This window comes from Manis javanica, chromosome 1 (genome assembly GCF_040802235.1).
Source record: "Manis javanica isolate MJ-LG chromosome 1, MJ_LKY, whole genome shotgun sequence".
In the NCBI taxonomy this organism is placed as follows: Eukaryota; Metazoa; Chordata; class Mammalia; order Pholidota; family Manidae; genus Manis; species Manis javanica.
In genome coordinates, this window is record NC_133156.1 from 12,450,001 (window position 1) to 12,472,493 (window position 22,493).

Consider the following 22,493-nt stretch of genomic DNA (forward strand, 5'->3'; position numbering starts at 1 on the left):
AGGAGCAGGACCTCGTCACCACTTTCACGGGCTGTCAGCACCCTTGTCTTAGTGGGCCCCTTCCTCTGTAAAAAGTGATTAAAATTACATTGTACTACCCCGTAAAAAGTGATTAAAATTACATTGTACATTCCAAATTCCAACCTTACAGCAGGTTGGAATTGCTGTAAGAATTAAAACATTTTCATGGGTGCCTAGAAGTATCATTGGTCTGAGGCCTGGAGCCTGCTGGGCTGAATGGAGAAGCCAGCCTTGGAGACGAGGGCCAGACAAGGGTTTGCAGAAGCCACGCTTGAGGTGGGAGTGAGGGGATAAGCCAGGATTAAGCAGGAAGGCAAGAGGGTTTGGAAGCCATCACGGGAAGAGAGAACAGCATGGGCCAAACCTTAGAAGTGTGACGGACAAGGTGAGGGCCCCTCAGTGGTAGGAAATGAGGTTAGAAAAGGTAGGCGGAGGCCCACACATGAAGAATCTTATGTGCTGTGGTAAGAACACTGAGCCAGTGATGAGACAACCAGGAGTCACATGTCCAAATGTGCCTTGAACAACGATTGCCCTTGCACAGTGATAGGGAGGAGGAGGTGCGTGGCAAGAGACACTTAAGAGTGGTGGCAAGAGCCTATGTGAGCCATGGTGATACCCTAACATACGCACACGGTGAGAATGCCGAAAGAAACCCTCAGGAGGAAAGAGGTGTGAGTCTGGGTTCTTATGTACCCCCTCTCAGCCCTTCACCGAGTGCCTGACTACCCATCAAACGTACACCCACTCAAACCAACCAACCAACCCAGCTATGGACAACAGCCACGGCCACTGATATTTTTCCTGAATACTCTCCCGTTCTTCAGATTGGACTGATTTCTCCTGACCTTTTGACCTCGCCTCCAGTCCCTCCTGTTCTACATCCTATTTAGAGCTCGTTCTCTACCTCTGAGACAGTTTTGCACCTGACTTTTGACCCCACGCCCACAGCCATGAGTCCACGGTACCACTGCTGCCCATCCTGACCCCGTGGGCTCATCCCAGCCAGGCCAGTCCCACCTGGCCTCCACTCAGGGGAGAGCGACCAGACTTTTCAGCTTTGACTGAACGGATGAATGGTAGAGGCCTCAATTGAACTCAGGAAAAGAGGGTGAAGAACAGTTTTGAAGATGATGATCAATTCAGTTCTGGAGACGTTGACCCTGACGTCCCAAAGGGACAACCCAGGCGGCATTAACCAAGGCAATCCCATTGTCACATTTGATGCTGGAGGAATTCAAGTGTGTCCCGTGTGACTCTACTGGGAACAGGACTCTGGGAAACATGCCTGGCTTCCCCCAGACTTTATCCCATGTGCTTTTTGCCTTTGCAAATTGTGCTATGTCTCCTTGCCCTATAATAAATCTTAGCTGTGAGCATGACTATGTGCTGAGTCCTGTGAGTCGTAGGCAGCCACTAACATGGGGGTGGTCCTGGAGACCTTCAACACATGTGTTATCAGGAGTACCAGGCAATTCAGTGCCAGGGATAAAAATGTAATTAACCCTCCCAAACTGCATAGTTGCAGAAGACTGGCCATGAGACCTGACCCCAATTGGTGGGAGTGGGACGGCCACTCTGACTCATTCTGTAGACAAAAACCAAGGTGCCTCCTTCCTACTGCAAAGTACACTGGTCTGAAATGCAGCAAAGGGACAACGGTGACATTCAAGGGAAGATTAAAGGAAGGGTCCCAACTGTGCCCCAAAGCAAAATCTTTTTAGCTAAGAATTAGAGCAATACAAGGCTCCTCCTAACAAAATGCTAAAAAAAAAAAAAACCCTAAAGGTGTCATAAGGGTCACAGCTATTCCAACAAAACAAGAAATGTACAAGATTTCTGGTACTATAGGACCCTGCATGAAATTGTTAAGGAGCTAATTAAAGTTTTGAGGAAATTGTATTGTCAAAAAAGCCCCTGGCCTGTTGGGCAGAGACTTAAGGCTGCTCAACATAAGGGCGGTCCCCAAACCAAGCACTCACATCAAAGTGCTAAGATCAAAGCTGTTTACTAGCACCCTTGAAACCTCACTGCAGCACCAACAGGGAAATCCTCCCTTAATGCCTTTCTGAAGGTGGCCCTCATTCGGGATCTGGGCCAGCCACACTGTCTGAATTAACAATTTGCTCCACATCCAGGCGAGTGAGTCAGCAGAGATGCTTGTAAGACACTATTTCTAGCATTCATTCTAAGCTTGCTCAGCAAGATGGGTTGTATTTTCTACACCAGAAGGCAGTGACACTTCTTTCCCCCTTTTTAGCTTGATCTTTATTACACTTCATTCTATTAAGTAGATAGATAAAAGCTACCTTTATCATTTATCCCATAAGCCGATGGTGAGGGCGGGGTCCTAATTAAACCTGATCAAATCCAAGCTAATGGAGGGATGGACACAATCCAGAGAACCTGAACTCAAGAGTTACTTTGAGCTAAATTGTTACTTCATGACACAGAAGCTATATTTGAACTTGGATTGTCTCCCATTGGAGAGAATGAGGTATGTTTGGAATTACACAGGAGATAGTCAGATTATTAAATAGGAGCTTTTTTCCAATTAACTGTGTGAGAAGGAAGGGTGCATATGTACTAGGCAGCCAAGAGGTAACTGTCACCAAGTAAGACACTTTTATAACAGATTAAAAATACATCTGAAAGTATTTTTTGTTTTCCATTAGAAATGTGATTATTAAAAAAAAAAAGGAATGAAAAAGAAAAATGTAGGGGCTAATTCAGAGTCTTCAGAGATTCAGTGCTCAAAATAAAGTAAAACAAAAAAACCTTGCTGAAAGTAATCGTGGATTCCCAATTATCATAAGGGCAGATGTATTCAGGTCTCATACTCACAGTCACTGAAAATAACTCATTCACAATACGTCTCTAAAGACTGAGGAAGCAATTGCCACTGACACTCATAGTCAGTCCTTTGGAACATGGAACATTCGGTCTTCTCAATGATAGATGACTCTGGCTTCCTGGAAAATCATCTCCTGTATCTGTGTTAACAGATAGCCCAGCCCTCTGGTTTCCACTGTCATGCAAGATTGAGGGGGAGACCCCAACTACGCTTGCTGCCACTGCAAAGGTCACATGAACCATCCCTTCACGTGGAGTACTATTTCCACACAATTTCTTCCTCCTCTGGCCAGACAATTCAAATGGAGAGATGCTGGAAGATTAGAAATTCTTGTTTGGGGTATTTATGAAAATGCCTCAGACTCAGTTTATTGGATCCCTAACACAGCACCTTCAGATGCCTTATCCCTTTTCTGGATTCACCGTTATAATATTCTGTCTGATGCCTCTCAGGAGCATCAGTGAGACAGGAAGGATGTATCTGCATATGAGAATTAAGGTAATCACAGAGACATGATAGAGTCAAGTTACAAAATTAGAAAAGTACCTTTAAGTGTAAATTAGACTGAAAACTTTCCAAGGCATTTCTTCTTCCCCAGAATGCAGTTTAGTGGCAAGAGCACGATATCTGCAGAGAAATGGTCCTGGGATTGACTCTCTAAACCCTGCCACTTACTATGGTAAATGGCAATAATACCTCAAGCTCTTTGGAGGTTTAAGTTGTGAATTCATGTATTGAATGGAAAATAACCTAAGAGGGAATAAAAGATAACCAAATAAGGGCTTTAACAGTGGCAGCTGAAACTACAAAAATCTGGCATACAAGAAAACAGGGTAAAAGGATATTCTCTATGGGAAAGCAGCTTGGAAGCTGACAATTTAGAAAGAGAAGTTTGTAAGACAGCCACACTATAAAGAACTACCTCTAAGGATAGGCCATGGAACATAACATTCAAATGTATTTCAAGCCATTTGTTCTATATTAGAACTAAAAAGGATACACTCATTCCTAGAAGTTATAGGTAACTAGCCTTTATATGTCATCACTTGTTTACTGAGAAATAAATGAAAATAGTAAACACTTATTTGTTCCTAACTAGGACATCAATTTATAAAACTCACTAGGCTTCTGCTTTCAGGGAATTTTCCACATAGAATACAACCTAGTACTATTTCAAATGCCTTCTTGGGGTCTCTTCACACGAGGGTCCTCCTGTATCTTGCAAAGGACAAAGCGAAATCAACGGGCTTTTCTCTTTATCCCTTAGTGTTTCATTTCCCCCTTCCCTGTTCTCTTGATTTTCCTAACTGATCAGACCAGGGGAGGAAGAACTCCCTGAAGAATATTCCATGTGAGCAATATGCTGGATTGAGTCTCTTGTCACAGTGAGGACAAATGGTAACACTGAAATGAGTGAGACATATGAACAGGGCTGTAGTTAACATAAATGTCTAAATGAGCATAGCTTGCTAACTTCTAACAGCTCTCCTACCTCCACTTAAGTGATTTCATATCTGTGAATATATGATTTTCCCACCTCATCATACTGAAGTAGGAACCAAATATTTTTTTAAACTCCCTTCTCTTTCTCTCCAGTTTCAGTGCCATCACCCTAGGCTAGAGAATAACTGATGATGGTAAGAATGACCACAATATTTACTTTATCGGTTTCTTCGTTTCCCATCTCTCTCCATTCCACTGTGTTCTGAACACTACCCAATCTTCCTGAAACACAAAAACGGATTCACCATTCACCACTAAAATTCATCAAGAGATATCTAGTCTGTGAAGTAAAATTCCTTAGTCTGATGTTTCATCTTCAAATCAAACTCCCAGTCCTATGTCCTATAATGGACCTACATAAACCATTTATTAAAAAGTCTCATTTGCTCCAGGTGGTAAATGTACTTCCTAACAATTTCTGTACATGCATCTTACCAAACGAACTGAAAGGAAAACTAAATCTTGAGATAATATCTAAAGCTCACAGAATCTGGTCTTGAGGGTATGTGTTCTTACAATTTTGCCCAAGCAGTTTTCATGACAGGAAAACAGGAAAACTGTCAGACATTCATAAACAAACAGGAAAGAACAATAATTCATTTTATTAAATGATTTTCAGTTTCTAAGAGCAAATATGTCTTTCTCATGCAGATAGGGACTTTGTCCCTTTGTCCTCTGCTGAATCCTCAGCCTGTAACACTGCATAGCACCTAGTAGGTGCAAAATCAATGTTTTTTTAATGAATAAAGCACACTGAAACAACAGAAAAAAAAATCAGTTCACAGACAGCTTAGTTTTAACATTTATTGGTAGAAATAGATCTTCAATGCATTCTTTGTATCTATATAAATTCTACATTCTCTTAAAGGTTTTTGTTTTATTTTGGAGTTTTTTGGCCTCCAAGTGAACTTAATATAGTATACATTTGACTCTTCATAGACATTTTTTAGATTTTAGAACTAAATTTGAGAAACCATGCATATTATATACCTTAATATAATCCAAAGAATTATTTGCACTTTCAAAGAAGTCACAAAAAGGCTGAACTTAAGTTAAATAACTTACATGTTCTAAAATGCCCATGTTCCATTTCTGAGTAGAGAAATACCTATTCAGTATTATATATTGCTTACTGTCTAATAAGTCAGATTGTCAGAGCCGCTTCAGTAAATTATCTCTATTTTTAAATATCTTAATCTATTTCCTCCCAGAGATGATCCTGTAAATATTAAATATTGTGCTATATGCAGTAATAGCCCAGAAGCTTAAATAAGAACCAAAGTAGACTATTTTAACCTTAAAATTATGTATCTATATATACATATATGGTTTGCTGCATATTAAATTTAACATTTCAAGTAACTTAAATACATTTAGCCAACATTCAGCCAAACATTCTTTCATGAAATGATACTGTCCTTAAAATAAAAAGTCAATGAAAGGCTTATTTCGACACCAATGTCCGGACCCAGTACTGTCTATGGAATTGAAAGTCCAAGGCAAGTCCACTGTACTAAGAAAAGGAAGATTGATTTTTTTAACCTACTGAACTGTGCAGATACAAAAGTGCTTAGCATGACAAAATTACCAAAATAAAAACATTTTAAAGGTTATTTGGTTCTAGCAATATTAACTATTCTGTACTTTTGAATAATTTAACATTTGCATTTTATATTTTATATAAATCTTCTCTTTTTAACAAGTTAAAAAAGCACACAAAAAATAGTTCAAACTATAATAATCTGTTATTTTTCATCCTGGTTAGGTCATCACAAATAATTCAACAAAAGAATGCTTGCATATTCAGCTCTCCTAAAATGCAGTATTTGAATGGATCCATCACCTCACCCACTGTTTGCTATGTTGGACCCTAAAACAGGCTGCCGACAGATGGGACAAGTGCAATTCTCTGAGAGCCATCGGTCAATACAATGAATGTGAAATTCATGCATGCAAGGTAATTGCCTGAGTTTGTTTCCAGTTACATAGTCACTTATACAGACACTACAGATTTTTCCTAGTTCACTGTCAATATTGCTATGCTCATAGTTCCGAGTAGAAAGATTGTCAATTTGCTCTTTGGTTAAACCGCGTACGCGATCGTCACCAACAGCTTCATTTAGTAAAAAGAAGTGAGCAAGGCGAAGAATAGGGAGTGTTCCAGTTTCAACTGAGTTACCTGAATTTTGCAACTGCCTGCCACCTCTATTATCACTGTTTTGGGTATGAGGCTGGGTGGTCTCGTTTTCACTGTGCATTTCAGTGCTATCTTCCTGGGCCCACCTGCCTTGAAAGGAACCTTCACTGTGCTGGCTGATGTCACTAACTGGACCTAGGTTATTCAGTTGTGATTGCCTCTCTGGTAAATGCTGACCATTTCTCTGAATCTCTGACTCAGATTCGGCCTCCATTAGAGAATCCAGTTCTCCAAATCCAGTCATGATTTGCCTTAAAATTGAACGAAGAGCCACAGACGATGGTTCAACAAGCTCACTCTCAGTAATCCTAGGAAAAGGAACTGAAATGGTACTGACATAGGTTTGAATACCTGACTGCTCTAAATGAGAAAAAGTTTGGCGAACGCCCCCACTATTGCTTTCAATAGTGACTGTATTCTCTGCTAGCCCTACTCTAGATCGAGTTCTGTTTGCAATGCTGTCCTGGTCTCTGTTTTCTCCAGGACGAATTCTTCTCACTTGAAGGTCCAGTGTGACTGTTGGATACCGTTGTACAGCAGTTGAGGATCTGCTGGATTCTTCTTCTTCTTCTACTGTTATTCTTGACACAAGTCTTGAGTTAGATAATGGAGCATACGCAGTACCTCTGCGTTCTCTATTTGGCTCTAAAAAGACACGACTTATACCTCTCCTCCTTACAGATCTTCTAATGGTTTGCTGTACAGGTCTGCTTTCTCTTTGTGAATTATGATAAACAGTAGCACTTTGTCTCTGAATTGGTGAACGGCTTCGACTACTGAAAGCAGACCGTAATCTTAATGGCTCTAATCTTTGGTTTGTATTCCTCACTGTCACATTAGTTCTAGCCCCATTTTCCCAAATATGTGCTGCTCCAAATCGTTGTCCCTCCCTCTGCCTGAGTTCCCTGCCACCAGCTTGGTTTCTGTGACCACTGAAATCAGCATGTGGAGCTCTCATTCTAGGCATGTCAACTGCTCTCCCGATTCCATTTCTTAATCTTCCCCATGTTGAGAAAGACCCTTCTACTGAATTCTGCCCCCTTGAACCAAGCCTAGTCCTTGGAATGTTGGAACCACTACCACTGAAATGAATTGAGGTTTGGCTTCTTGTTCGTCGAGCCACAGGACTGGATGATCTTTGCTGCCTAGCTGTGCGCTCTCCGCTAGTGTCTGAAAGTGGAATGCCTGTACGATCTTCACCAGGAATTCCAAATCCTCTATTCTCATGATTTGTGCGGATTTCCAGACTAAACCGAAACTCTCCACTGTTTGGGTTGGTTCGACTCACAGCTCTCCAAGTTTGGTTCCCATTTTGTCCACTTCGAGTTGTATTTCCTGTATGTGGAAAGATGTTCAACCATTCTAGCAGATAATCTTCATCTGAACTCTCTCTAGGGACTTGTGAGTCTGGAAAGCAAACCAAATCAACTTAAAGTCAATTCCTAAAATCTATCCTTAGATTTTTATTGAAAGCTTGAAAGATTAGACAGTTTTTATTAAATTACATTTAAGAATATCCATGCATTGAATGAAAAATGGCAAAAAATTGTACTTTCTAAAAGAAAGCTGTATGCTGTAAACATATCACTATATATACTTATGTGTTATACAACTTAAAATACTGTTTATGCAATGCTGTGAAGAAATCGTCACTCTTGTTTTCTATATGCCTATTATTGGCAAAATATTAAAGCAAGTGAGGAATATACCCAATACCAAAATTATATGTTTATATTGCTTTATTCAATCAATAAAATACAGTGGCAAAATTTATATATGATTCATTTTGAATTTGTGGAACCCTTCAGGCAAAGGTAACTCAATCAACATTTTTCCAATTAGGTATTTTCACGACCTTAGGAATTTTACCTGTTTCTCAGGAACTGCTAAAAGTATGCCTCAAGAAATCAAGCTTTCTGAATACAATGTTAGAACTACATTATGTCTTTATGTGAAGCTGGGAAACTTTAGGTGTCTTAGTTAAGTTCATTTTTACTCTATCTTTATCTGTAAATTAGAGATAATAACCTTACAAATGTCATAGGGTTACCATGAGGATAAAATAAGATACTATATATAAAATGATTAGTACAATACCTGGCACATAGGAAGTACTCAATAAACATTAGCCATTATACATAAGAAAATACATTTTCTGCTTATTTAGAATGTAAGCTTCATGAAGACAAAGAATTTTATCTTTATTCACTATATTCGTTCTACAAGAGTATCTGATATATATCTGATAAAAATCAGACCCTCAATTAATATTGATGAATTAATCAATTTAGAAATAAATGTGTTCCTGCATAAGTTTTTCATTTTTTAACCAGTGTGGTACTCGGTGAACACCATTTTAATGCATATTAACTATACAGACTGACCTTAAAGTTTATTCTACTCAAAAACAGGTATTAAGTAAGATTACTTTGATTTTATTATTGCTCATAAATTCTTTTTTAAATGTTGAAGTTAAAGCAGTTAATTAGCTGCCGGTGTCAATAAACAGCAATTTAGCCATTTGTGATGAGCACATTTTCCATTAAAACATACTCAAAGGTCCATATTACCAGCTGTACCAATTTAGTACAACTTACATATCTAAACATAAAAAGGGTTAATATCCAATTTTCATTTTAACTGGAAAAAGATATGAGTAAAAGGCAGGTACATATTAATCATTTTAAATGCTACTTCCTTCTTTAATCACTGAACGTAGCAAAGATAGTGTAAAAGAGTCACTAATTTTCTAATGAAACCTACCCTACCCTTCTTCCATTGTAAATCTGTAAATGCATTGTAATGGTCGTGTGGACAGCCTGGCAATTGGGTGCGGCTGTGTGACTAAATTCTTATCATGGAATAGGAATGGAAGGGACATATCTCACTTTCAGGCTGGTGCTGGGCCTCTGGGATCTGCCAGAGGAACTGGAACCCGGATGTGCCAGCTGGAACCTAGCTGTGGCTGTGACTTAGCTTGATCATGGAAACAATACCCCGAAGCAGCAGTGTCCAGCAGCACTTTCTGCAAGCTAGAAATGTTCTGTATCTGCGCTGTCCAACACAGACGCCTGTGACTATTAAGCACTTGAATGAGGCTAATATGATTAAAGAACTGAATTTTAAATTTTATTTAAATTTAGTCACATGTGGCTAGTAGCAACTGCTCTGGACGGTACAGCTGTAGAACCACTCTGCAGGCTAGGTGAGTCCCAGGAGCATTTATAGAGTAGTTTGCCTATCTTCCCTGGACTGCTAATATGAAAGAAAAATAAGCTCCTAACTTATTGAGCTATTGCAGTTTTGGATTTTAATAGTCATCCCCCTAACTAATACAATGGTCTTCATAGAATACGTGAAACTGATAATAACTAATACCTTTGGGGAAGGAAGTGGAACGGTTAAGAGGGACATTTAAGTTGACTTTCCTTTTACTTCTATGTACTCCTATTTAGTTAGAATTTTCTTTTTTTTTTTTTTTACAAGCACTTTCTTTTTTTAAGAACTTCTTATGACTTAGTTTTTGTTCTATAAAATGACAACCACAGAAACAACAAAACAAAGCAACAAAAACAGATTTCCTGACTCAGTTTTTCTGTATTGCTTTGTAAATTTTTAGAAGTTTAGTTTAGTTACATTACCTTTAAAAAGGTAGTGTGTACATTCCAAGATTAAAAAGAACTATGCTGGTAATTAACTTAATTATATACTGCTTCATATATATGAGTTCCCTGAAGGAAATCTGTAAGACATCTTTGTATTTAACTCCTGTCCAATATTGCCTAACTATAGTACTTTGCATATAATATGTAAATGCTCTCTGGATGAGTATCACATTAGAATTACAAAACACTGAAAACAAACATATTGTACAAGATCCAGCAAGTTCATCGCTGCAATTGTTCCAATCAAACCTGTTCCTCATGGAAAGGAGTCCACAGTACCTCTTGCATTTGTTCCACTCCTCAAGTCAGGCTGAGATGCTATTTGTTCCTTGATTCCATCTAACCGCTGTTGTAGTTCTTCCGATGTTATTTCTCCTAAAACAATGAAAAATTGCTCCCTGCAGTTAAAAACTTTAAATTACTGCTTTATGAGAACTCATGAAGGTAAGGCTAACCTTTAGCAATCTGTAGAAGACATTCTATTGTTTTCATGTTCTGTAAATTGAAGAGTAAATAATATTTGATGCAAATATACATCATTTTGGCTCTTTCATTAATGTCTTATTAAAATAAAAATAAGACTTAATTTGAATAATTAATGAAGTGTTCTCAATTGATACACTTAAGAGCCTATAAGCTGTAATTCCATGGATTTTTGTCAGTTAAAAAGAAATAAAGAAGGGGCCAGTTCTAGAGAAAACTTTGGATCTTTATTTACTTAAATTTCACCTCAAGAGTTCATTACATGGGTCAATAAAAATATGCAACATACAAATATATAATATACAAACATGTAAGTTGCAATAGCTCCTTTGTGAAAATAATTTTTAAGAAATTTATGAGCACATTCAACTTTTTGGGAGTTATTCAGCTGAATAAATTAGCTAAAAAAACTAATGCCACAAGTGAGTTAGAATTGGGCTTTAAATAGTATTTTATTTGTACTAATATTGCTTAGAGAAATAGGATGATGTGTTTTAACATCTGACACTGTTGTGTACATTAACCTGTTTGGCATTTATATAACAGTGTTCCACATTCAATATTCTGACCTACTTATAAAATACAGAAGAAAGCCAGTGATTTTCTACTTAGTTATGTTACAAAGTTCTTAAAATCATAAAAATAGTACGCTATATTTTGGAAGAGGAAAGAGGAAAGAACTCTGATTTTGAAATTCCTCCTCCTAACGATGCAAAAGATATCCCATCTTTTACCCATCCCTTACCTGGGGTGCCTAAAAGATTATGGTCTCTCATTAGCCGATAATCTTCATCATTGAGTTCATTAATAAACTGATAATAGGCTTCTTCTCTATGGAGACGTTCTTGCTGCCAACTTCTCTCACTTTCATGATGATTACAGTTTTGCGATGAGGCTTCACCACCACCATCATCTGATCTAGATCTAGACTGATTCATACTGAGGTTCCTGGCTTTCTGTTCAAACAATGTATACAAAATTCAAGGTGTTGGTCATGAAGTACAAATGGCTTCGTATTTTTAACTTCGTTTTTTAAATTTTCATTTAAAAAGTATGTTCCCTACTTAAAGACTTCATATGCCAAGTTCTTGCAGTGAAAAACTTCACATATAAAATGGACCTACTTCTTTACCTAAAGCCACGTTTAAGTCAGACTGAATTTGGTTTTACCACTCATTTCTCATCCTGAATACCAAAGTGATTATCTCACTTTTTACCTCTTTGAATCTCTGGTAAAATTGGCATAAAAGCTCTCACTGATGTTCAAATATCTGGGTACTTCATGTTAGCATACAAATTTCAAGCATGTATTATGTATGCTCTTTACTTAATAAGCAAAAGGCTTTTGGGAGGTTATCATTTATATTTATTTCCAGCAAGGTATTCTTCCTGAAATAAAACTCATAAATATAATACTATCCCCTACCCCCACCCCACTGGCCTTACACTTTGTTGAGGTAAAAATAATTTAGCTTAGTGTAACTGTTTAACAGACTTGGAGTTGATCTCTCCTTAAACCTAACAGGAAACAATACTCCAAGCATGGCTCTAAAGACTGTGTAAGTGCATGTGAGCACTTTGTATCTCCCCACACCAAACCTCAGCCCTAAACCTGGAATGCTTAGCTCCAGGGGTTTCTGAGTGTCAGTGAAATTACCTCACCTTGCCTATGCAAACATTTTTGGATTATACTCAAATGTCACTCCTGAGAAGCTTACTTTCAAACTATAAGGAAATCAAGGGAGAAAATTATTTCGTAAATATTTTAGAACTGCTTAAATATATGTACTTACTAAGTTATTAAAGCAACAGTTCTCAACTGAGAATACACATGAAACCCACTTGAGGAAATTTTTTAAAAATGCAGATGCCCAGATCACATCAGAATTTTCCACGATAGGGCCCAGGTCTATATTTAAGAGCTAATACGGGTGTTCTGAGGAAGAAATAAACTATTCCTTGCCAATTTCTGGTATGTCACTGAAGGGTATGTGTAATACAGCACGACTTAATATAGAGTCCAGAGGATCAAATGACTAGGTTGCCAGTGAAGCTACTGCTCCAATTCTGACTCAGTGTTTAATAAGCAAGCTACTTTAAATATAAAGTGAGATTAGTCTACAACTATCGAATGAGTAAGCGACTATCATGGGTATTCTAACATTAAATTTCCAATTCAATGGTTGTTTTTAAGAGTGATCATGCCATTTTTTAAGGAAAGATCTAGTAGTACTATCCAATCAAATTGGAATTAATACCAACCAAAACTCAAGAATTCTTTATATTTTCAGAATAATCAGGACTAGACCACCATTAGCAGAGTATTTGACAAATACGGCAGTAATAAGATTTTTGTATTAATTTAAATATTTGAAACATCATAAAATCAAGCTAGTGTACTATTATTCAAAATGTTAAGAGCTGCTTCTCAAAGGTAATTTTCTTGTACAATTAATCACGATTAAGTCAGAGTGAATACCTTATTTTCCTTTCAACATGTCTTTAATATACGCAATGGTATCCATCCTTCAACTGTGTTTTTGAGAGCTGCTCATCTGAAGCAATAAAAGAGAGTTGAATTACTCAATAAATTGTCTTTTTGTAGGCTAGGAACGGCTAATAATCTCCCAAGTCTACAGCAAAGTCAGAGCAGTATCTCCGGTGTATTTTGTTAGGCATTCACCTAGAAAATTAGATCCCCATACAACTAGGTCATAAAAATCTCCCTCAAGGTCCTTCCTCCCCACCCCCCACCCCCGCCCACCAGGCATTTCCTCCTACACGATCACTGCTCCTGGGATTTATTCTATTCTCTCAAAGGCCTTCCTTCCTACCCCGTTCCCCTTCGCTGTTGCCACGGTTAAGTGTCTCCAGCTTACTTCTGAACCTTCACTTTCTTGCTACCTCCGCTCTCCGTCCCGCTACTGGTTCCCTCCCCGGCCGTTGTGACACAAGCTCGCGCCGCGACACGGTCCGCACAATAAACAAACGGGGCTCGAGCGCCCAACCAACCTCTTCCCAACCGAGCCTCGAGGAACGCTTCCCTTAGCGACTTGGATTCCCACAGGGAGGCGGGAGACAGACGGTGCTCTGAACCAATCACCAGTTAGGGGAGCGCATTGAAAGAGCAGTTCACCAATAGGAGAAGAGATGGGGGCCCCGGGATGGCCAGCTTTCGTCAGCTACTCCCGGAAGTAGTGGTGGGGCCCGGAGCTTTCCACGAGCTCACCTAGCCGGGAATTGGGCCGTCTTCCTTCTGCCCTGAGAAAAGTCTGCGGCGGGCCGCGGTGTTCTTGAGTCCTAGAGGCAGTAAGCGGGTGGCTTCTGTGCCTCCACAGGCTGGGCGCCCTCTGACCGTCTACTGAAGAGAGAAGCTGGAAGCCCGCGCTGCAGCTTGGGACTGTCCAGCCGGAGGGGACGCTATGGAGGAGGAACGGCAGGCCTCACAGCCCTTCTCTCCAGTGGCCATGCCGCCCCCTCCGGCGAGAGGAGATGCTCCACCGCCGGCCGGGAGCTCCGCTAGTGCGACTGGAAACTACGTCCGGCCTGACCCACGATGCTGACTTTACGAGTTCCGCCCCTTGGTGCTCGCGCCCAGGGCTGATCATCGGTCACAAGGCCTCCTCGAGTGCCAAGTATCGGGAGGCTCAGCGCTCCTGGCAGCCGCACAGGCCCAGGGACGCAGCCTGCTTTCTACTCTTGGAAAGTACCGGCACCCATTCTGCACTTCGTTGTCACTTGTTTGCTGAGCCTGGCTACAGACTGCAACCGAACAGCCTGTTCCTATCTCTTTACTGCCCGGGTATCATGTAGCTGACCAGCCACGCTCTTTGGCTTATTCACGGGGATCGGGAACTTACATACCTGGTGAATGTAGAAAAGAACACATCTGCAGATTGATATCTGCATACATGTACGGAGGTTGTATTAATATACTCTAGTAAAGATACCAAATCTTGGAAAGCGGCTGCAAAGTGGCGAGTATTTGGTTAAGTTTGTGATAGTACACTGTCATACCTCTCATGATCCATCAAGGTTTTGCAAAGGTCAGACTGGCAAAGTAAATAAGGTTGTGACAAAAAGCTCCACACCTTCATTTCAAAAATCTTTGAAGATGGTACTAATCTCTGCCATCCCTCCTGGCCTGCAGTAGTTTTTGATTTCCTATCTCCGTGGGAGAGGGCCAATTTTGGAGACTACCACTTGGAGTTTCCTGCTATAGTACCTCTTGCTCTACAAGTCAAGGAACCAATGTGAGGATTCTGCCAACTGCTAAGCATTTCCATTTAAATGATAAAATTCCTAATTAAGGAAATAGCCAGCGATGTAGAAACAGGCCATGGACTCAGTGCACCCTCTTTGAGATGGACCTGGGCCAGAACTCATTATTATCTTGACTCCCTTTGGTCCTTCCTCATAAAAAGGTAGCTTCTCTTTTAGCTTATTGGCTCTGAGTCTGAGAAATAACTCAAGTTTGGAAACTGAACAAGAGATCAGGACTTCCCATTGGAGTTCCTAACCTCAACCTTCTGCGAACCCATTATTAATTAGGGGTTAGATTCTATTTACTTACATTTAGCGTAATTCTTTCTGACTGCCCACCTTTCTTGCTTCTTGCTTTCTGACTGCACACTATGGAGTCCTCTCCATGGATCCACAGAGGTCAGTCTGTCTCCTGCTCCTGAGTTGGCGGCTGGTTGCAGTAATTAAGCGGTTCTAATGGTTAAGTGCTTCTGTTGGCCAGGTGCTGTCGCTTGGTGTCTGCTGTTGTGGATTTCTCTAATCCCCTTTGCTACCAGGAGGCCCAGTTCTGGAATAGCATCTCTTATTATCAGCCTAAGCCTACAGAGAACAGCTTCTCAATCATGTGGGTACCCCTGTCACTGTGAATTTCTTACTGCCTTAGTTTTATTTGGAACCTCTTGAGGAAAATAATCAGGTGGTGGTCTTTCTGGTCTTATATAGTAGATGAATTCTGTCATGCTGCTATGGACTGAATATTTGTGTCTCCCAAAATTCATATGTTGAAATTTAATCCCCAGTGTGATAGTATTTGGATAAGAGGACCTGGGAAAGTGATTAGGTTATGAGGGTGGAGCTCTCATGAATGGGATTAGTGTCTTTATGAGGAGAGGCCAGAGACCAAGTTTGCTGTCTTTCTGTCATGTGAGAATACAAGAAGATGAAGTTGAGCAGTTTGCAACCCAGAAGAGGGCTCTCCCCAGAACTCTGACTTCAGACTTCCAGCCTCCAGAACTGTGAGAAATAAATTTCTCTTGTTTATAAGCCCTCTAGTCGATGGAACTTTGTTAGAGCCACTCCAGCTGTCTAAGACACATGCCCACTTCTCTGAGCCTCTTGACCCCTTCCTCCACAGCCTGCCATGGCAATTCTGGTATCTCTACTTCATTAAATATAGGCCACTGTTTTTTTCCAAGCTTCCAAGAGCCATTCAGCAGTACAACAGAAACATCACTGGGTGCTTCCCAGAGAATTAAATCCTGTATCATGGTAAAATGCTCCACTCTGGCAAAATGTCCCTTACCCAGTTCTGTATTGTACCCTCCTTAGCCTGGCACACTGGTAGGCCCCTCCCAGTTTCTCCCTGTTTTTGCTGGTGTAAGTTACCAGGTCCAATAACTCTTTGGCTTATATTGCCTTTCCACGCACAGCATGGCGCTCACTTTCCTAATTGAGTCACGGTCAAATGTGACCCTAAGTTTTTGGTCTGGTATCTAAAACAGGGGGGTGGGAAATTATTGTCTTATAAGGGCCCCTCTTCATTTGAGATTTCTGCATAGCAAGGGAGGGGGTGCTATCTTCTAGCTAGGGGCGAGGACCAGTTCTGTGGGCCCTTTACTTCAGAGGAATGTGGGGGTTCGCATGCTGCTGAAATAGATTCTCGTTGCATAGCTCACGGTCCCACCTGCTCCCTCTCAGGGCTGCCCTTGGCCTAGGATGGCTGCCTGGACTGAGCATTCAGCCTTTCCTGCAATTCTGCTGCCCTTGCACTTTAGACCTGGGCCTGCCCTTCAGCAAGAGGTACAGCGGGGTGGGGGGTATGCTGTCTGCCACCTTAAACGCTGTCAGGAATGCCCTCTGACTCACACTCCGCTTTTAGTTCACAATTAACTGACCTGAGCGTGTCATCTCCCCTCAGTTCATGAGTGGTGCCCAGCAGCAGCCAGTTCCGCAGGCCTCATCATAATGGCTTCTTCTGTAGCACTCACATGCCAGAGACACTGAACTGGCCAGTGAATCCCCTTCCACCTGCAACACACACCAACTTACCACAGGCAAAAGGCTTGGCAGCTGCAGTGCTCCATAAGCTGGGACTGTCAGTACCCACTCAGGGCTCAAGGCTGATCATCTGGCAGATGACCCACCTCCAAAAGCCCATCCTGCTTCCTGGACTTCCTCCGGGTATCGACCATTTTAGTTTAGATTCCCTAGAAACAGAGTATGAGTCAGTAACTTACTGATGGAGTATTCTTCAGGAAAAGCCTTTCAGTGGTGAGGGGGGAGGGCAGGGACAGGGAAAGAGCTGAGCAAGGATTGGCTAAAGTCTAGCCTAGCTTGGTTCATTTATTTGGGAAAACCCACTCTATTTCCTTCTGCCAGACTCTCTCTTAGGAGTTATCAGTTGTGGCTTCTCCTCTTTTAGAAGGATTCACTGACCTCCTCAGCCTTCATTGTGTTTTCCTTCTATGTAACCTGTGTCTTTCACTTATCACATGATATAATTGTCTACCTAGTTGAGGAAAAGAGTTTTCCAAATCACATGTGGTAGTCCTCTAAGGATCTCAATATGCCCTAGCATGGGGGGAGGGGTGGGACAAGATTGGTGTAAATGTATAATATATATCTCATTTATGTATGATACATACACATATCATTTCTTAACTCCCCGGGTAATTATGGTATATTTACAGCACTAACCTAGACCCCATAATAGTCACTAGCCCAGTGAGTCTCAGTTCTAGCTACGTATTAGAATCCTCAAAGGTGCTATTAAAACTTTTGATGCATGGGTCTCATTGCCAGAATATTCAGATTAAATTGGTCTGGGATGGGGCCTGAGCACTCAGTGATTTTTTTTTAAAGCTCTCAGATTCTAATGTGCAGTTAGGATTGAAAACCAATGGACTAGGCCAGGATGTCCATGGAGCCAACCTCTTTCTTATTCCTCTGGATATTTCCAGGACCTGCCTCATATCTGTGGTAAGCATACAATAATATTGAATGAATGAATGAATGAATGAATGAATGAAAAAGGTATAGAGGGAAGTGCGATTTCTCTATTTATGACACAAACTGACATTTAACAATACCGAATCACATTTAGAAATAAAGTTGACCTAAGCTAACGGTCCATTCTTGAGGATCACAAATATCTGTGGAAGCATGACCCACGGAGGAATCCTGGGAGTCTCCCACAGCTTTAGATGAACTCCAGTCACTGCTCACCTTTCCTGGCTTTCTGCCTCCAAAGAGTATGATCTCTGCCCTGTATCCATTAGAGGTTAAAAGTTACCAAATTCTACTCAGACACAGCCTTGGCAAACGATTGGAAGATTAAAGCATGTCTATTGTACTAGAAGAGACATCAGAACAGGGATAGACGAGATCATAAGAAGGTCAATGTCAGTAGAGAGGGAAATAAACGCTTCTGAGCACCCACCACGTTCCAGACACCATGGCAGCTGTTTTCCATAGCAGCCAGCAGGGCACAAAGTACAACAGGAGCTCAGTAAATATTCTAGGGTGGATAAAGGAGTAGGGATGAAGCAGAAGGCAGGTGGGAGGCCGAGTGATCCGTGTGTAAGAAATAGTCCACAGTGCCCTGTTGTAATCGTCTTTTATGAAAGCCAAGAACATAACACTGGAAGCGCTCATGCACTTCAGTGAGCATTGTTCGTGATGTAGAATGCATATTCCAGAGAGAAATCAGGCACCGTTGTTCCCAGGCTAGTCCAGAAATACACACTTCATCTGTAGTGGATCTAAATTAGCGTCCAAATACGGGCTTCACTTCCTGTGACGGATGTGTGTACTGTAAACATACTGTGGGGGGTGGGGGGAGACAAGCCGGGAGGGGGTAGAAGAGGAAGATTTTCTAATAGTCCCTTAGAAGTGAAGCTTCTAATCTACAAACTGATGGTGTTTGAAAGTTTGTAAGTCGCTTATCAGAACTCAGAACTCATTTCATAAAAAAAAAGTGTACATATTGATTTGGTTTCTTACTAGCCCACAAGTGGTAGCTTGGTGGAGATTAAATTTTTTTATGATTTAATCCCTTCTGTCATTGCCATGTAGGTTTATCCTTCTCTTTTTCCAGTTCTTTTCATTATCTGTTTGACCTTGGGCAAATTACTTAATCACTATATGCCTCATTTTTCCTGAATCTGTAGAATGAGGATAATACAGTACATACCTAATTCTGAGGATTAAATGAGTTAATGCCTTGCACATAGAAAATATTTTAAAAAATAATAGTTGCTATTAATATTATCATATTGTCATTGCCTAAGGTGGGCTGTTTTCCCTCACCTTCCCACAAAAAGGGAGAACTTTAAGACAAGGATTCATGTGAAATTGCTTTATTTAGGAAGTATTCCCAGGAGAAACCAGTAAGGGAGTGGGGGAGTGGAGCTGGGAAAGAAAGGAGCCTAAGTAAGGGTGCAAAGTCAGTGTGGACCCGAATTCAGAAGGGACACGGGAGACAGTGAAGGTCACCCCAGGGTTGTTCCAGTCAGAGGCCCTGAGAGCTGCAGGACTCACACGCATACCCATCGCCGGTAAGTTATGGTGGGGATGGCTTAATTCCCAGGCACTTCAGCTGTGCGTGTGCAAAGTAAAGTGGGTTCCAGCAGCCCAAGAGTAGCCTCACATGGAGCCCCAAGTCAGTGCTCTGAGGGGATACGGTCACCAGCAACACCACCTTCCATAAAATACACAATGGTACATAGTGGGAAAGACGTTGTGTCAGTTTAAAAGGAACTATAAAGCAAAGTCCTTCCTTCTACACCTTAGAATTCTTTTGAAGACACAGGATAAATACACAAAGGATATGCCCAATACCAAAGAAGTGTAAACAAGGTGCTTGCTATGGGACTGTATCGGCTTTGGGCGATAAGGAAAGACCCCAGTAGTCCCTGTGGTGGATCTCAAAGAGTGGGTAGGTTTAGATAAGGTAAGAAAAAGGGGAGTGTGGATGGTGAAAGGAGTACAGTGATGAATGTTTTAGGGTGAATCAATAAACTTGCTGTGTAATGGTGCTCGACCTTGAACGCTCATTAGAATCACGAGGGAGCTTTAACAATCCCAACCCTCAGCCATAGCCCATCGTTACATCAGAATCACTGTGGCGATTCTCCAGGTATTTCCAATGTGCACCCAAGGTTAAGAACCACTGTTTCATGAGATAGGAAGCAGTTAATGAGAAACTGGCTAGAAGCTCTACCAGAGACCCAGAAGAGCTCAGATTGTGGAAAATTTAGCTATGTGGAGTTAATCACTTTAAATCTAATTCTCACATTTCTATCGCAAACCGCCTTAAACTATTTTCGTAAGTCAGGCTAAAGTAAATACAGAGCCTGGAATATTAGATGAAGGAGTTTGAACTTTATGCTGTAGGCGATGAAAGGTCACTCATGGTCCTTGAAGAATTTTGAGCAGAGGAATGACGTAAATAAAACAACATTTTAAAATTCAAACAGGATGTTCGGTTTCAATAGCAAGAAGGACAATATCTGATGGAACTTGACCTTGGCTGATGGGGGGAAGGGCTACTAAGGGAAAAACCTTCCAGAGGTTCTGGGCATGGGGTTGCATGGAAACAAGTAGCCTCGAGTGTCAAATGTCAGGTAGTGCCAGAGGTCACCTAACCATGTTTATGTGTGAGAAAAAGAGCTTTGTGGCTCATAGGGGATCCATGTTTGAACAGGAACCAGCCAGAAAAGACTTGGCTTTTTTCATGATTGGGCCTGTGTAACACAGTCCAGTTAGCTGGAAGATGAAACGTATTGAAATGAGAAGCCCATAATATATTACGCCTTAAAAGACTGGAGATGAAACTAATCTGTGTTCCTGTAGATTACGAGCTACACTGTTGTGTAGCAAAATATATTTTGAACCAAAAAATAGAAAGTAATACTGTTATTTCAAGAAAAAAAAATGGTATCTAATAGAAAAGGACAAGATCATCACACCGTATATCAAATTAAAGAGGTGACATTTCCTTAATACTTACAGAACCTGATAGCAGAATTCATCATCCACAAATGTGAGGGATTTTCAGTTTGGGATGCCCACATCAGTCACTGTAGTGGGAATCTATTGGCTGAGAAAAGAAGAAATCCTTTTAATGTGTGACTTAGATTATTTTTTCTGTTGCCTGTTTTGATGGGAGGGACTTGATAGCATACACAGGTATTAAAGAAGCAAGAAATGAGAGTAGCTATTTATTTTTTAAATTAGCTTGAAACAGTTAAATTAAAAAAATGTCCAAGTAGTGTTAAGATGGCCAAAGGGAAATCCTGTTCTCATTTTACTTCTTACCCAGCTTAAATGTCGTTGCCTGTCATTCCAACTATTCTACTGCCAGTAATCCTAATCTCCCTTGCCTCATCTTCTTTTCATCATACCCAGCTGGCAAGGCCTAACTCTGGATGAATCTGACATCTGTCTTTGCCTAGCATCCACCTGGGCTGTTGAGTGCTGGTGATGAAAAATCTCACAACAGGGCAATTGGGTATTGATATAAATGCATGGCTGCACCTGCATATGGGCTCTTGACATTGGCTAGAAGTCCTGCAATGATAGCCTGCCAGCTCTCTCTCTCATTCTGTCCAAGAATGTTTTAAACCTGCAGTCTTTTCAGATATGAAATCATGGACTCCCCTCCTTCCTCCCGTCTCCTCATTCGTAGCAAGTGACCTTTCCTTTTACCTTAAGAGAAAACCAGAGCCATCTGAGAAGGAACTGCTTCAACTTTCACCAAATCTGCAGAATCATATGTATTCATACCCCAGTAGGTTAAAAGCCATAGCCACGATAGTTTGCACTTCCTACTATGAAGAAGTGGAGTCTACTTGCCCACTTTTTGAATCTGGGCTGGTCTTATGTCTTCCTTTAACCAACAGAAGGTGGTAGAAGTGATGTTATGTGAGTTTGGGCCCAGGCCTTGAGAGACGCTGGGCCTTTTCCCTTTGCCCTTCTGGACACACCCAGACACTGTCAGGGAGTTTGAGCTTGACTGCTTAATGGGGAAAGGTCATGTGCAGGGGCCCATTCAAGAGCCAGCACCAGGGATGCAGACATGCAAACGAGGTCTAACATGAGGGTCTTATGAAACCCTCCAGGCCCAGTCTGGCAATTGCCTGCAGCCACATAAGTAACCTCAGGTAAGACCAGCAAAACCTCGGGTAAGCCCAGCCAGCCTATAGGATCACGAGAAATAACACGATTGTTTTACATTACTACGTTTTGGGCAGCAGTAGACAGATATGTGACAATGATTCATATCCTTTTCTCCTTCCCACCTGTTAACCACAGAAGAGATACTCAAGCACAAGTCTTCCACCTATGCTCTGGTCCAGTCTCTCCTGTGTTTTTAGTTTCACAGAGCTTCCTGTTATCCTCAACACCTCTTTGCTGCTGGTTCCGTCTAGTGAACAAATATTTCCAGGCTCTTCTGTCTAGTAAAGCTTCTTTTAATCCCATGTTGATTCCCAGTGGTAGCCCCGATGCTGTAGGCCCTCTCTCTCCT

At 41.1% G+C, this 22,493-nt stretch overlaps 1 protein-coding gene across 3 annotated transcripts; it reads right to left on the reverse strand.

Moving 5' to 3' along the window:
- Nucleotides 1–5,168: 5,168 nt before the first annotated feature.
- On the reverse strand, nucleotides 5,169–14,508 carry RNF6 (ring finger protein 6). Of its 3 annotated transcripts, none has more exons than XM_017666671.3 (5): nucleotides 13,953–14,508; nucleotides 13,203–13,278; nucleotides 11,469–11,679; nucleotides 10,520–10,615; nucleotides 5,169–7,982 (listed from the first exon to the last, which is right to left on the reverse strand). In XM_017666671.3, the coding sequence occupies exons 3-5, from the start codon at nucleotides 11,659–11,661 to the stop codon at nucleotides 6,223–6,225; spliced, it is 2,049 nt and encodes a 682-aa protein (XP_017522160.1). In that variant the 5' UTR covers nucleotides 11,662–11,679; nucleotides 13,203–13,278; nucleotides 13,953–14,508; the 3' UTR covers nucleotides 5,169–6,222. The 3 variants fall into 3 exon arrangements, with proteins under 3 accessions (XP_017522160.1, XP_017522159.1, XP_017522161.1); XM_017666670.3 differs by having other exon boundaries at nucleotides 13,736–14,508; XM_017666672.3 differs by lacking the exon at nucleotides 13,953–14,508 and adding an exon at nucleotides 13,603–13,732.
- Between the last annotated feature and the right edge of the window lie 7,985 nt (nucleotides 14,509–22,493).

What these genes read in the sequence shown, in the direction of transcription:
- RNF6 (XM_017666671.3), bottom strand. Translation starts at nt 11,661, where the DNA reads ATGAATCAGTCTAGATCTAGATCAGATGATGGTGGTGGTGAAGCCTCA. An exon ending in TAATCTTTTAGGCACCCCAG is followed by an intron (nt 10,616 to 11,468) that starts GTAAGGGATGGG and finishes TCATTGTTTTAG; the next exon opens with GAGAAATAACATCGGAAGAA. An exon ending in GAGTGGAACAAATGCAAGAG is followed by an intron (nt 7,983 to 10,519) that starts GTACTGTGGACT and finishes TTTGCTTTCCAG; the next exon opens with ACTCACAAGTCCCTAGAGAG.